At 40.1% G+C, this 16,552-nt stretch overlaps 1 protein-coding gene across 4 annotated transcripts in view; it reads left to right on the top strand.

The window, feature by feature from the left end:
- The window catches only part of tncb (tenascin Cb), a 65,495-nt gene that overhangs the window by 4,873 nt on the left and 44,070 nt on the right, over positions 1-16,552 (top strand). For 2 of the 4 annotated variants that reach the window (XM_086313512.1, XM_086313510.1), the window contains exons 1-2: positions 121-430; positions 14,835-15,383. In XM_086313512.1, coding sequence (XP_086169638.1) covers positions 14,897-15,383 — 487 coding nt within the window. In that variant the 5' untranslated portion in view covers positions 121-430; positions 14,835-14,896. Of the gene's footprint in view, positions 1-119; positions 431-14,834; positions 15,384-16,552 lie in introns of those variants that run through there. The other 2 variants (XM_086313511.1, XM_086313513.1) reach the window with 2 other exon arrangements.

Raw genomic sequence — 16,552 nt, 5'->3', positions numbered from 1 at the left:
CCAGCCTTGAGGCGTCCTGTTTCAGCTCCTTCGCTTTCACTCACAATGCTGTGGAGAGGGTGAATGGGAGAGGTGGAGGTGGTGGGGTGGGCATTTAAGAGAGCAGTAGGTGGGAGTGGAGTCTGACCGCAGAGGGTCTAGTGTTTAAGAGAAAGGGAATTCTCTCTTTCACTCACTCTTTCCCTCTCTCAGCCTCTCGTTCTCTCTCGCTCTCTTTCTCTCCTCACTGGCTGCTCAACATCAGCTGGCTCTCTAGGTAGACTCGAGTAAACACTCAAAGAGAACAGAGAGAAGAGGGAAGATGACAGAGCTGTCAGTGCTCTGAGAGATACAGACCGGTGAGAACATTTGTCAGGGCTGGCTGATAAGGCTCTCCTCAAGGCTTCTTAGATTGCTCATCGGTGGAGAGGCTGCAAGCATTCTCTTCAAGGTAAGTTACCTCCTTTACCTGCACTGAGCCAGTGTTTGAATAAGAGCAGAATGAATGGGCTGCTTCACTTACCTAATTAAGATCCATTTTGAAAAGGAAATGGCAGTGAATGACAACTTTAAACACACTGTCTCAGCTCTGTTCTTCCATATTAGTGTATATTCAAACTTTTTCCAAAGATTTCTATCCTGTTTTGGCCAATTTTATGAAATGCATAGATAGTGCAATGGTTATTGGCATTAGAAAAAATCTTTTGATTATTCACTGGATTGTTTGCCCCCCAAAAATGAAAATTTGGTGTAACTAGCGTAAGCCGACCAACATTTCAGATTTTTGCTTTGATTTCTGAGGTGCTTTGACAGGTTTTCATGGCAGTGATAGTGACCATGTTGAAATCTATACATCGATCTCACATGGAGAATGTGTGGATGATGTTAGCAAAACCATTGCTTGCTCTGCAAAGCAGTTACTGTAATTCATTCTATGTTTTGTAATTCGAGCATTCAGGTTGTCTTAATTGTGCTTTTTACTGCATGCACCTGGCTGCCAATTATGTTTTACTGGGAAAAGTTTTTCCTCTTGTCGGCTGTTTCCCTATTATTACCAGAGAGCCGGTAAAAAAGAGTGATGTTTGTAGATAGAACAGTGTCATAATCTGCTGAATTATTCTACCTGCATTAGGGCTGATGCTGAGTTATTGTCTGATGGCACAGCAGTGCCAAGATGGTTAGTGTTACTATGCGCTTGTCCAACGTATGTGAGTGTGAGCATGCATGTGTGTTTGGACTACTTGCTGAAGTAGGTCCAGCTGTACACTTTATGGCTGCCAGCAGACAGTAGGCTTCTGTAACCCAGGAGACAGACAGCTGCTCTGCATTAGATGCTGCCGGTTGGTTCCTGTCCCAGATCTCCAACATACACAGTGCCTGTTGTAAAGCGGCAGCCTTACTGAAACAAACACACCAGCCTGGTCAGATGGCAAAAAATGTCTTTAGAAATAAGCTCTTTGATCGTGTACACAGACACAAATAGTTTTATTTCTTTAAGCTCAGCACGAGTTTGAAACAAATACAACAGGAAACGTGCTTTGTTTCTGCATGCATATGATCACATCTATGGATGAGATTGTCAGCAGCTCTGCATCACCCTGGCAACCAAGAAAATTTTCTAAGAAACCAAGTACTTGGCTAACCCTAGCTAGGTAGTTTTAATATCACAAACCTAACCCTACTTTTATTGATTGAGTTTAAAAAAAAAAAAAAAAGGGAGTCCCTTGGAGGACTTGAACTGTGGTCACACATAGACATGTCAGTGGCATGGCTATATGCACAGAAATTAAAATGTGTGAAATTAGCTGGATAAAAATCACATTCAAGGAAATACAAATAATGGGGTGTGTAGGAGGAACAAAGAAACGTGTTTCTAAAAGTATAAAATATTAGATTACATGTGGTGCTTATGGGTTGAACACACATCTCCATGTGCTTCCCAACCTCTTATCATGAGTTCAGCTTCATGCTTTTGTTTCCAACAGGAGTTTGTAGAGAGAGAAACCATCAACCTGAGGGTGTTTGATAGACTAGTATGCTGACAGTAAATATGGGATTTTTAGGGTTTCTGCCAATTGTGGGGGTTTTTTTTCTTCTTTTGTTGGACAGAAGATAAAACACAATGTTAGTCTTCTGCCATTTCTGTCAAAAATGTTGCCTTTGTGGTCACAACTCCCTAAAAGTGTGTTGGTAAAACACAGTAACATTAGCAGAATTATAGAGCTGTCATTGGTAACTGAAGCAGCAGCAGTATCAGTCACACCTACAGTATGAGGCAAAGACAGTTACTAGTCCTTTTTTCAATTTGTAAGAGAATAAAAGGCATTTTTGCTAAAAAATAATAATAATTCAGAAATACATATCTCTTAAAAGTTTTCAGTCTCGAAAACTTTATTTTGGGCCACTATAGGTTTTCCACCAAAAGCTGGTGAAATCCTTTAAGGTGTGTCAGCTGTTCTTCAAGGCAGGCAGAGACGGGATTTATTCATTTAAACTTTACACCTCGAAGCTGTTTGAAGAAAATCACATCCTCATGGTGGCTGATATCAAAACCTTTATCTACATCTTAGGGAGAATGTGAATGGGTAAGTTGGTGCAGAAGGCGAGAAGTGATGAGACCCACAGGAGACCCACGGGATACCAGGGGAGCATGTGCTGGATGGTAATTGTGTATGATGAGAAGATGCACACACGGGGAAGGAGCCTGGCTGTGTTTCAACAGCCGTCTAAGCCTTCAGGTCCACTGCAGACCTTTCATATCTTCCTCAAATATCTCTCAGAAGATTTACAAGTAATTTTAACCTATTTCCATGTCCAACATGGGTCTGCGTAATGTCGGTGTAACAGGAGTGCCATGTGACCATCACTGGCAGCGCAGGCTCGGCATATTAATGTTTTATGATGGTTTGGCTATGCATATAAGTAGCCACTGACAGTGACACTTGGCGTAACGATGAGTGGGAAACAGGCCTTTGTTTGGACAGCTGTTGGCTCCGAATGCTCCGTGCCCTACAAAGCTTTATTAGAGGGCGACTGTCTTTAACCCCACTTTGCTCCTCCACTGGTGATTGAGAATGAACAATAACGTGGATATTCACGATGACCCACGTTAGACAGGACTCAGGAGAAATGCTCTGGTTTGACTAAATGAACCTCATGTTTAATTTAGTCTGGTCTGGACAACCTTTACTGTCTCTTCTGCTGCTCCTCTCTTTGTCTTTCCTCATTGACATTGTTGCTGGTTTTTGATGAAATGTCTCGCTTAAATTATAAAGTTAAGCCAAATTTGACATAATTTATTATTTACAGTGCAAGATCATTTAATCTGGACTCTGATAACAGATTCAGGGTTTACAAAGAATAAGTCAGACTGCCTTTGGTGATCCCCTAATTTTCACGTAGGACAATAGCAGAACATATTTTTTTTATTTATCCTCTTAAGGAAATATCTACCAAAATAATTCCCCAGATCTAAGACACTACTATATGTGTAGATGTATAAATAAACAGAGTGTGCAAGTTCAAAGTTCAAGCGTAGTCTAGTGGTCAATATCTCAGCTATATGAAAGAAATGCAAAAACCAGCAAACAATTTCTCGCCATTGGAAGGAAGATATTGGGATTGATGATCTAGCTAGCAAGTTAAAAAGAACTTGTTTTTACATTACAGATACAACTACATATTGTAGGTGTTGTGGCATTTTTTAGCATCTATGCTTATTAAATGGTAGTCCAGTAGAAATTATATGAAATTTGTCAAAGTCTCACTTCAGTTCATATCTGATCATGTTGTATACTTCACTCCTGAATTGAAAGGCATCATCATAGGGAAATCATTCAGCAGGCATCCAGTTTTATTAATTACAAGACGATGATGTGTCCATTTATAAGGGCTTTGCTTTCCTGTTCTCTCTTTTTTTTAAGTATTTGTCAGCCTTGGAATTTACACCGGTTCTTCAGAAAGTTAATTACAGCGTTGCCCCTTTCCCACTAAAGCTTACTCAGATTAGTCATCACCAAAAACAAAGGCACCCCGTCAAAGAAATCCAGTGTTTTAACCATCCCAGATGGTTGTTCCTCTAATGCTAATGGGTAACGGGAAAGAAGTGGAAGTCTTGGAGCTGTTGGATCCGGGATGCCTTTGTATTGCCTGGCCCTTCACTGAAGGCAACCAATAGATGAACATTTGTGGTAGACACTTTGCTCTGACACTTTGCCACCACCAGTGACCTCACACATTGGAATGTATTAGCCATAATGTTTTTGAAACGTGATGGGGGCCCTTTCGAGAGGGGCAGACAATTTAAATTTGAGAAAATGGTAAAAAAAAAACAGGGAAGCCAATGAAGAGCCGACCCCGGGCACCGGGGTCATTAGGCTCATACAAGTGTCTGAATGGAAGGCACTCCCAATTTGGACATGCAACACGCTTCAGGCTTTCATTGCAGACAAGGACAAACAGATGTCCGTGTATCACAGCCAACATGCTTGCTTCCATTGCTACTGAAGAGGGGGGAAAAATCTTTTCCATCCAGTTTGAATAGAAATAGCAAATAAACCTCCAGTGTAAAGCCGTGTAAAGTGCTAAAACATGCAGTCTTTGAATGGGCATGAAAACTCTTTGGCATGTTTGCCCAGAAATGCCTACATTTACCATTCCGGTTACTCTGGAACTCAGACATGTACGATAGTTGACATGGGACAAGGCCTGTTCCCTGAGTTCATATTGTTTTCATCTGCACATGAACAGATGTGGGTTAACAAATAAATTTGTCAGTAGTGACTTGCTGTCGGAATTTTCCCATTCCTGAGTTTCATGACTAATAGCTGGCACCTCATTTCTAAGCAAATAGTGGCCTGTGGCCCAATTCCGACCATGTGGAAAAACACATGACCCTGTTGTTAGCTGAAACTCTTGATTACATAAAAACGTACACTGTTCTTACTCACACATACTGAGAGAAAATATAAATAAATAGCTCCTGTTTTCAAAGAAAAATCTTATACTTCTAACTATTGTCTGTCATAGTTTTATAAAGACAAACATCAGTATATGAGAAGAACCATCAGTGGTAAAGGTTTTGTTCTTGAATGAATTAAAAGAAATGATCGTGATTGGGGATGCCCTAAAAATCTTTATCCAACAGCCATTGCCAGTATTTCTTTTTCTTTTGTTCTTTATAAAAAAGTGACCTGTTTTAAAGTTTGTCATTATCCAGTTGATCCAAAAATGACAGAAGTGATAACCGCGAATACTTAATGGGAACTGACAGTGATGTAATCTTATCTGCAACATGCTGATATCAGTCAACAGCAACAGTATCATCCAATACCAATATTCAGCTAATATATTGGTACATTGCTAGAAAACAGATGAAAGTTGTTGACTGTATCTGATGTAAATTAAAAGAAACTAATTCCTGACCTTTGCGTGTGACCCACTGCATACTCAAAAGTATAAAATGTCAGTCATGTAAAATTAGACAGATTGCAAGGAGATATTACACCCACCTTGCAGCTGATAAAGCCAGGTGTTTGTTACATGGTAAGTTTAGACAAGTGCCTTCAGTTGACATCAATACCTCTGTATAGCATTACAATACAAGCAGCACTAGATAAAGTCAGATTTCTATAGTAACTGTAGTGCAGAGTACACAGTGAGGAGAGGAACTAGGTAGAATGGAGGGCCATGAGTACACAAGCGTCTGGAGAAAATAGCAGGTGGACGTGCTCTAAAGGCTACTCATATGAAGCTGCCAAGCCTCCACACCACACAGGGGTCACACTAATAAACAGTCGGTCACCAGCAGCCAGCATGTTAAAAAGCTCATGAACAATGAGTAGCATCCAACCTCTCCATCTGGACCCAGTGAGAACAGCAGTGCAAGACCGAGGCACCGCAGGGGAGGAGTCATAAAGAATATTAATGGGCATCACAGTAAGCCATGACTCAGATCACAATGCTGTAAAAACTCCGCCAAGATTTGAATGTCTGCTGTACTACTGACTCAGTCTCGTTTGTCAACATTCATTTTCTCCATATCTTTGTGTCAAAGTGGGAAATTGGTTTTGGTTGAAGAAATAGACTTTCTGGGGGCAGTTTCAGTTTGACACGTCTGCTGAGGCTTCAAATCACTTTTTGTGAGACAGGGCACAGCATTGGCAGAGCACTCTCTCTGGTATCGAGATAAGTGTTTCTGCCGGCATCTCAGATACAGCCTCCCATGTCCACCTTATCAGCCGCAAACACACTAACCTCCACTAACTCCCCCGCTATCTGTGTCATCGGATCCAATGGGGTCACAGTGGAGGGCGAGCGAGCGCTGTCTCAGTTTGATGAAACCAGTCTTCTTTTCATCTATGAAAAACAGACTACTTCACTTCATTATTCTTTAGAAAGTCAAGGTATTGTTTTTATTTTCCATAAGAAAAGCAATAAGCAAATAACAGACACAGAGAGTTTTGGTGAAAATCATAATGTATTTAAATCAGGCTAAAGGCACTGACATGAAATCAGTTGTTTCTTTCAATCTTCAAATGGAAAGAACTGGGCGAAGGCTGCCACCTGGACCCCAGATCAGGACTAAAATAATCTTGTTTTCCTTTATTGTTAACGTGAGTAGAGAATAAACCATTTGCAAATAATTGTAATTTTAAAAAAAGCGGAAAAACTTTTAATGGTATTTGTATTCCAATATCAGCTTTTGGAACAAAAATACTGATGGCTATTTTTAAAGAAAAATACTAGTAAATCCAAACCTTTTTTAGTCCAATTAACAGTCCAGAACTGGAAGATATTAATTTTACTATCATGAAAACAAAGACAGCTTTTAACATTTGTGCAAGAAATACTGTTTAAAACAACTGATAATGAATTGTTGGGTTTTTTTCACATGCTATTTATGATTTTGTCAGCTAATGAATTTAGCAATAAATGTGTTAGCAAAGATACCTGCTAGACATGCAGCATCATTAGCATTAATGCCAGTGGGAGTCTGACAGTTGATCAAATCAAAGTGCACAAAGATGCTAAGTGTCATGGTCCTGCGACCATGACTCAGTGACTTTATGTTTATGTTCTTTATTGTTATTACTTTCATTATTATTCATGGCTGTTTTGGGATGGTTTGTGTTTGGGATTTTAGACACTGGGTTCTGGGTTTGTGCTCCCTCTGTTGGTCCCTGGTGTTAGTGTTCCCCTGTCTCGTCAGGTTAATCAGGTCCAGCTGTTTCCCCCACCTGTGTGTGATTTCCCAGTGTCTCTTTGTGTACTTATAGTGTGTGATTTCCTCTGCTCCTCGTTGCGTCGTCTGTGTTCATACCTGGTCTAATCCCCTGCGTGCTCTCCCTGCTGTTCTCCCTTCATGCTCAGGTTTGCTATTTCTTTGTGTAGTTTCTCCCAGTTAGTTCATCCTTAGTTCTGTTTTACCATCCCCACTTTATATAGGATATTATCAATAAATCACCCTCACACCTGAATAAGTGCTGCGTTTTGAGTCCTCCTTTCCACTCTCCACACGGCCGTGACACTAAGACCCTCTGTAAACTGAAGCAGACTGCTGTCCCTGTGTGGCTACACATTACTGATCGTGATCGTGCCTTTGCTGTAGTTGCTCCCAAGTTGTGGAATGATCTACCCTTGCAGGCCTCTTCTCTCTCTAAATTTAAAAGTCTTCTTAAAACATATTTATTCGCTGAAGCCTTTGGCATTGATTAGAGGGGTTGACTCAATTTGTTTTAACATGTTTCAATTTATTTTAGTTTTTTTAGTTATTTATTTTATCTTATCTTATTTTAATTTTCTTTACTTATGCTATTAGCATGTACAGCACTTTGTGAACTCTGGTTTTATGTTAAAGTGCTTTATAAATAAAGGTGGTATGGTATGGTATCATAAAAAGAGTTCAGCTCAAAAGACTATGATTGTATGAAATACAATAGTTTTACACACTGATCTAGCTAATGTTATTACTGAAAGCAAAGTCTCATTGATCTTATTTAGATAATAATTGACTATGCATGGACATATTATGTAAGATTTCAAGGACTGTGTTAAGTATGTAGGTTGTATGTAGTCATTTAGCCTTAGATCACAAAAATGGACAAAAACATGTTGTTTTGCAAGCTCTTGTTTTTGTAAGCTCCTGGTTTTGTGCTTTATAGTTTTATGACCGTAGCTTTCTTGACTTTTCTGAAGTGACTATACAGTATGGCTACTGTAGCCCAAAATGCCTTTAACAGCACAAATATAATCAAGACTATCTAGCTCAGTGGCTTAAATTAGCCTTTTGAGGACTAGCAGACAGCAGCTAGCAGCCATACTTGTCAATCAAAGCAGGAACAGACCTTATTTTAAGCTTCAGGACAACACCAGGCTGTAAACATGTGAATTCTGTCCCATATATTTAACATGGCAGTCTAAGAAGATGGATTTGCTCTTGGAGCATTTTGCTTACACCAAACCCAACTTTAATCCTAACCACCAAAGTGAGCTGCTAGGTGGTAAGTTTAAGATTCTTTTTCTTACTGCCAGGTCTAGAGGCATCAGCTTTGTGCATGGCAATATTATTTATCTTGCACAAAGGGTGACCAACAGGATCAAGATGAAAGTGTAACCAGGACAGTGAAGTTAGCACAAACTGCCCTGGAACAACTCAAAACCCAAACCTGACACATCACAAGGTTGTTGTATTTTCTCGGTCAATCTTGTTTCCATGTGGCCAGCGCTGTTTCCTTGTTGGTTAATGATATTACCAGTTTTCTCCTTTTCTCCAAATGTGTACTTCCTTCTCTTTTAGACGGAAGTTTGGGTTGAAAGATTGGCGCGCTGGCTTTGTTCTCTTCCTGCAGACTGCAAACGTAGAAACCAGAACTTTTAAACTCAGGGCCCAGTGATGACACATTTAATTGTCACTGGAGTCCACCTTAGTTGAGACATCTACCATATGGCAGGTCCAAAATAAATCAGGCCATGAAGCTGTTACTCTACTAAGGCAAGCATAAATGTATAGCAGAATAACACAGAGCCACAGTCACTACTGGTGGATAACAGGAGCAGCGTCAACAGACGACGCAGCAGCCATCTGATAACTCGACAACAAACAAACTGAATAATGAAGCAGTGTGCCCCACTTGATGTGTAAATGTTGTAAATATTCAATGACTACAACTACAAATCAAGTCCCAGGACTGCATGTTAAACAGGTCTGATAGGATGCACTTGCTTTCTTTTCATTTCTGAAGAATTTATCAAGCTTGCCTAGTTTTGTAGGTCACTGGTGACAAAAACTCAGCTTGCCTTCTTTGGTACAGAATACGGATCTGGGTCGCTATAAGAACTGAATGCAGCCTTATTGTCTGGGGTTCTTTTCACCTTGAGATTCTGTCACACTATAATAAGGGAAAATGACCAGGAAATGGGCCTCAGTCACGGATACGGAAAATGTGTTTTTTTTTCTCTTTATCCTACCTATATTTAAAGGGTAATGTCACATCCCAAGGAGCCACAAATCAAACTAAAGAGCTAAACCCTGCTGACAAATAAATGAACATATTTATCAAAATCAACCTGCCTTCAAGGTGGGATAAATCCCCAACATACAGCATCGCTGTCTGATATTGATTTGACTCTTGTTTTTCCATCAAGGTCACAACCAGAGAGAGATACCAAATTGCTGAGGACAGCACTACAGCTATGAGTTATAATCATCAAACACAGAAATGATTTTCCAGGAGGAGGCCTAGCTTGAGTCGGCTGCTCAATGACTGATCAATGATACGGTTGTTGCTTCTTCTCAGAAAAGGTTTTAGAATTTTATCACCTCGTGCTTTGGAGGACACACACTATATTTCTCTTTCTGCCTTCTTTTTATGGTCGATGAGGCTGTTTTGCTGAACTGCGTAAAAGCCTGATGGCAGAGTGAAGAATGGCTGGGGAGATGCACTGTTAGTAGACAGGCCCAGAAGCCATCAGTTTTGGCTTGTTTCCTTGTGTAAGGTGGGATAAGGGGTGAATGAACAGGTGAGATGATGAGTGCAGGATGTGGTTCAAATGTGGCAATGATCGAGCCAGCCAATGATATCACGGCAAAAGAGATGGAGCTCCACTCTGTCTGCTCTTTTGAAAAGTCTTGCTCCAGCTTTTGCCAAAATTCAGATTCTAGCAGTTAGTTAAAGTCAGCAGGTCACCACATGCTTTGCATATTAAAGTGAAAGGCCACTCCAAACTTGCTGCAAATTCTGTTTCAGAGGAAACTGTACAGACTTCACAAATTATATGATTTCGATATAGCGGGTAGCTACGACTCAGAAGTTGGAGCATGTGGAAGATTTGTGGTTTGATTCCTGGATGCAAAGTATCGTTGGGCATGATAATGAATCCTGGGTCGCTCCGAATGCATTGTGACACAATACACAGTGTGAATATATGTGTGAATGGATGGATGAGACATGTTGTATAAAATGCTTGGAGTGCTGTACAGAGAAGATGCAATAAAAAGTCATTTTACAGTTGTAGTCAGAAGTTTAAATGATTCATGATTCTGTTTCTTTAAACTGTTCTTTTCAATGGTGGAATGATTATACAATATACACCATTAATTATTACTTTAAAAATAATTTGAAAAGAAGTTTGAATTTATTTTGTATTTTTTTCTGATACACACAAGGTCAAAAGTATACCTATAAACTAAAATATATATACATACACTCATTTAAATCTTCCAATAAGTAGTGCTGGAAGTTCTCCAATATCCTTACTTGGCAAGGCCAACTTTTTGTTAACTCTGTTTTTTAGTGATCATAATTATCTTCAAATACTAGTTTCTGTCTGCAGCATAAAAAGGATTTGTTTGACAGCACTGATTTGGATTGATCAGCAGTCAGGATCTATAATGGAGAACTGTAGATTTACACAGTTTGGGAAGGACTCTTGGAGAAATTTGCAAACAATGACAGATTCTAAAATCATCACTTCAAACAACTCTATATAAGTACAAAATATTCAGATTTGTCACCACTTCACCAAGGTCTGGAAGAACACCCAAAACAGTCACACTCAGATGAGAGGAAATTGGTGACAGATATTTGTGAGTCTCGATGGTTCACGAAGGCTCAAGTCTCCTCTGTGAACTGTAACCTGGTGGAACACCAGCAGTTTACAGTTCACAGTGAAGCATGTTTTACATTACTGTAGCTTGAGACCATGACAGACCATGACATTAAAAAAACTTCTGCTCCAAAATAGACACCTGCAAGTTTGCCGAAAATTTGCAGCTGCCCATGTGGACAGAATTCAGGGTCAGATGAGACAATGGGTGCAATGACAAGAGGTATTTTTGGACGAGTGAAGACGAGACTTTAAAATTTAAGAACACATGAAGATGAAGCAGGCAAATATTAAGCTTCTTGAATGGCTTTCCTAAAGCCCCAACCTCAATCAAGTTAACTATGTTTAAGTCACGTCCATGCAGGGAAACCAACCAGTTTAAATGAACTCTACCTATTCTTTCAAGAAGAGTTGTAAAATATCCTGCCAGAGCGATGTCAAAAGCTCATCGATGGCTATCAAAGTGTACGGTCAAGTTGCAACTTGCTAAGGAATGTTTAACCAAATAGAAGTGTGGGTTATATGTGTACGTTTGACCATGTGTGGATAAGAGAAAATTCGATATAAATTCAAACTTGTGTACCCAGTTCTTCAGGTATAGAACTCTCTCTTCACAGTATGTACAAAAATCGACAATCCCTGCTAGAAACAGTGTATTTTAATCCAAGCCATGAATTATGCCCAACATGGACCAAGTTGTTTTGGTGTCTAAATCAGACAATATACAAAATCAAAAAGCAAAGAGCAGCCTGAAGTAAACATTTGTCTCATTATCACAATGATTTTTGTTGTTGCTGTCACCAGCTATTGTGTTTTCCAGCCTGCTAGATTGTAAAGGTGAGTCTTTTTAGCAGCAAAGTAAAAGCACTTGCTCTCACTAGGTTGTGATCAAATTCATTTTGGATGATACTGAATGAAAAATTGTGCCAAGGGATTATTTTTGAATGAAAATAAAATATTGTAAATTTGTTAGCTTTTTGACAGCTAATCACTACCATCACTGACCAAAACCCCAAACTAAAGTGTTTAGAGTTTTCCTCTGTGTGAGGTATAAAACGTCAAGTGTCTCTGTAGCGCTCATTCACAATGGGGCGATTTAGATCAGTTGCACCAAACGCTTGTGCGCCAGCAGGTTTCCCTGGGTGAAATTCTCCTCTCATTCAACTACAAGGCAAGCAACAAGCTTTGTTACTGTTTGAGAAGCTAACTATACAGCAAAACTAAGTGAGGGAATAACAAAGCAGCAGCAGTCAGATTGTATCAAGTCCATGTCTACAGTGCCAACAACCAGCTGCATTAGCATAGTGCCAGGACCACAGGGTGCCCATGAAGGAAGTCCAAACAGACGGATCAGCTCTGTGTTTCTCAGAGTCACACTAAGATTCCCTCATTCTGATTGTTCTGCTTCATATTAAAAACGACTTTATGGCAACTAAGAAGAGAAAGATCGAATCAAAATATTTCAAGGGCTCAGTGGAAGTTTCTTCTCTTCATCTATTTCTAAGTAAAGGCAACTTCTGCCAGAGCCACAGAGCTCGTACAAAGCCCACTTTGGTCTCTGGGGGTTGGTTTCTCTTAAAGGTCCATGTGGAGAGCAGCCAGCCTTCAAAGTGAGAAAGCCAACCATCCGCCCAGAACTAAAACCTTAGCAGCAACTCAAAGCAATTTTCTGGCTATTTTGTTGATTTAATCCCTAGTTTGTGATGCTTGGGCACAGCAGTGTGACTGTATTAGTGTCTTGTGTGTGTGGAGACAGGAGGATGGTGGGGGGAGCTTTCACACCCCTGAGGGCCCAGATCTTCAGCACTCCCATATTAGAACTTTTACAGTCTACCCATCATGGAGGCGTTCATCCCTGTCTGTCTAATCATGGGACTGGTAATGTTGTGGCTGAGTAGGGGGTGAAGCTGTGGGATCCTTCCAAGCTGAGCTCATCTGTCAGCTTGCCTAATCATGCGTCAGGCTGAGATGAAGAGAACAAGTGGAATGTTACCTGCTGACTGTCACCCTGTGGATGTGAAAATGGCCAGTTAAGATGATCTTGAATCCCACATCATTGCAACTAAGTCTAGAGAGAGGAGAGCAAATTAAACCCCTCCATACATATTCCACTGCAATCACACATTTTTGTGTCTGCTTAGCTAGACATTTTCATGTTGACTTCTAACTGCTGCCATTAACCTTTAAAGTAGCCAAGGCAAACACTGGTTTTTATTAAAGGTAGGAAAGGATCAGTGTCAGCATCTCTGACAAGGTGGAGAAAAAGCACAATTATATAAACTCAACCTAAGCCAAGCTCCTCAAAAAGTAACGAGTCTGTGGTGATGCATGGAATCTATATTTGTGGTTTTCTGTTATCCTCTTGGTTCCAATTGCTGAAAGGGCCAGGAAATTTACTTTACTTTACATTTCTGCATGTAAAAGAAAAACAAGAACCAAAATGCTTTAAATTCTTTACATCTACCAAGTTCACCAACACCAATTAGCAAAGATTTAGACAAAGGGTTCAACCTCTTTTAAGACAATTTTCAATGATTTTGAGCACCCAAATATGAAAATATTTAACAGTAAAACAAATGCCAAAAACGGATTTGATTTGATGTGCAGCATATTCTGGTTACTGAAAATGTACATTGTATGTGGCCAGAACAAAACCCATCCCTCACCATAGACATATTGCTGATGACCTGATAGATTTTAGGGTCTGGAAATGGGATGACAACACCTTATTGTGTACACTTTTTAAAGCTCTATAACAAAGGCATGCATATAACAAACCTGTATATTCAAATTTAATATAAGATCAAAGCAATAAACAGTTTGTTTTGTTTTGTTTTTTTGTTTTAATCCCACAAACTCAGCACATTTTCCAGCAGACCTTTTTAAAGAATCATGTTTCAGAAGCATTAAGAATCAAGTTACAGAACTAAAAGAAAACCAATTGGCTTTCAAGGGGGAGCGCTCTGGGAATGCTGACCTGCTGGTTTGCAGGAGTGGAAAGGAAGTTCATCCAGGCCCTCTGTGCTTTTATAGAAAGACCACAGATGGTTTAGCTATACACCAGTATTAATCTGTCAGCTTGGTTTGTGTTCTGGGCTGGGGGGAATAGAAGAGGTTCTACACCATGCAGGTGTTATTGTGATTGTTTGTGTCATGACAGCCCGTCTTCATGAATGCTTCGCTTAGATCCATAAGGTCACAGGCCAGCCCTTGATCCTTCCCTGGAAACAACAGGGTGTATGTCTCGTCTATTGAGAGCAGAGGGGCAAAAACGGGTAAGTGGTAGCAACAAGAATAGAGATGGGAATTTATTAGAGGCAGGTAGGGGGAGGTGTCATTATCATATTTCTGTCAAACAACCAAAAAGGAGCCCCAAGCACTTAGTGACTGTAGGGACAAAGAGGATGAGTCCTCCAGAAGAACCTGGATAAGGGAGGTGTAGCTATCGCTTGTGAACAGTTGTGGAATGTTGAGAAAGAGAAAAAGAAAAAAAGCAGCATAGTCAGACAATGAACAACAGAATTTTTAAAATACAAACTATTGGAGCCAGCAAAAATGTACATATGTATGTGTGTGCAATCATGTGACTTTTTAGTTTATTCTATCAAGAATGGCAGCAGAGAGAATGCAAAACATGTATAAATACATGTTTGTTTTTTTTACATGTGAATGTAATAAAGATATGAGACAAACCTAATTTCTTTCTCAAAATTGGTCCTCTGTTTGTTTGTACTTACTCTTTCCTATAGGAATCTGGAAGGGAATACCTATTTGCTACTAAACTCATAAGCTGCAGTGGCAGGGTGTCATCATGGGAATGAGAAGTTTCTTTTTGGGCTTCTTAACTGTGGCCCTCATCCTCCAGTTTGCCACTGCTGGCCTTGTCAGGAATGTCATCCGCCATCGCAGAGAGGCTCTGATGCCGAAGAAAACCCAGGAGAACCTCACACTCCCCCATCCTGACCAGCCAGTAGTTTTCAACCATGTCTACAACATCAACGTCCCCTCCACGTCGCTCTGCTCTGTGGACCTTGACTCACCAGGAGGTACTGACCTCAAGCACAAGACCGTCCCAATGGAGATGCAGAACACCGAGCACATGGAACACACGATGGATGGTGACAATCAGATCGTTTTCACCCATCGCATCAATATCCCCAAGCAGGCATGCGGCTGTGAAAACCAGCTGCCAGACATCAAGGCTATCCTGAGCAGGCTAGAGATGCTGGAGTCAGAGCTGTCTAGTCTGAGGGAGCACTGTACCAGTGGAGCAGGTTGCTGTGGAGCTCAAGTTACAGGTAAGTCTACATCTGTTACTGTATATGCACTCACTGTAATTACAAGTGTTATAATGACAGTGTGTTTACTGTACATATAGGCTCACGTGTGTACAGGCATTTTAATAAACATCGGCAAAAATGCACAGAAAAAGCTTTTGTCCTTAAAGGTGCACTCAATAAATCTTTGAGGTTATTTGATAAAAAAAATAATTCTCTTTTAATTAACCTATTAAAAATAAATATGAGTGAGCAGCAGTTTGTGGAAGCCACCATGTTCCCCAACATATCTATCTACAATCTACTGAAGTGTCCCATCCATCCATTGAGTTTTCACAGGGTCGCGGGGGGTGGTGCTGTATCCCAGTTGTCGTACTGAAATGTATTATTAAAATTTTTACATAAAAGAGGCATTTTTGGTCGCTGAAAATAGCAGTTTTAAAAAATACTTTCCAGGAAGAGAAGTTTGAGAAACCATATGTGGATTAGGAAAGAGAAGAATTTGTCTTGCAACATCTATAATAATATGCAAGTATGCATCTTTATGTCCTTTTCTGATGTCAAACTAGGTGGGAGTTAAGTTAAAGCTGCCCAAGGTAGATTTCTTTAAAAGACTATGGTATTGCATATTTGAAGTGAGTATGACTTATATGGCACATAAGCTATACTGACTTATATGACATAAAAGTCCTATGCCATCGACATAGGGCAGCACGGTGGTTAGTACTGTTGCCTCACAGCAAGAAGGTCCTGAATTCAATTCCACTATCAGGCCAGGGTCTTTCTGTGTGGAGTTTGCATGATCTCCCCGTGTTCGCGTGCGTTCTCTCCTCTGGCTTCCTCCCACAGTCCAAAGACATGCAGTTAGTGGGGATAGGTTAATTGGAAACTCAAATTTTCCCATAGGTGTGAATGCGTAAGTGAATATGAGTGGAAATGGTTGTCCATGTGTTAGCCTTACAACAGATTGACGTCTTAGGGCGAGAGGCAGGTGTACCTGAAACCTGAAGGTGTACCTGACTCTGAAAAAGGATAAGCAGATGGATGGAGGATTTGTATGACATGCACAAATGTTTTTCATCTCTCAAGACTGCCCATCAAAAAAAAGAATTGTCAGGCAACTAATCTGTAGACAGTAGCCGGTTATCAAAAATAAATAAATAAATAAAACAACTAACTGTTATTGAAGT

Source organism: Aulonocara sp. 'chitande type north' Nkhata Bay, linkage group LG12, assembly GCF_057382095.1.
Source record: "Aulonocara sp. 'chitande type north' Nkhata Bay isolate Kocher_YH1m ecotype deep benthic linkage group LG12, A_spYH_male_GT1.1, whole genome shotgun sequence".
In the NCBI taxonomy this organism is placed as follows: Eukaryota; Metazoa; Chordata; class Actinopteri; order Cichliformes; family Cichlidae; genus Aulonocara; species Aulonocara sp. 'chitande type north' Nkhata Bay.
Note: the sequence above shows the minus strand (reverse complement) of the source record. Positions and strands in the feature narration are given on the sequence as shown.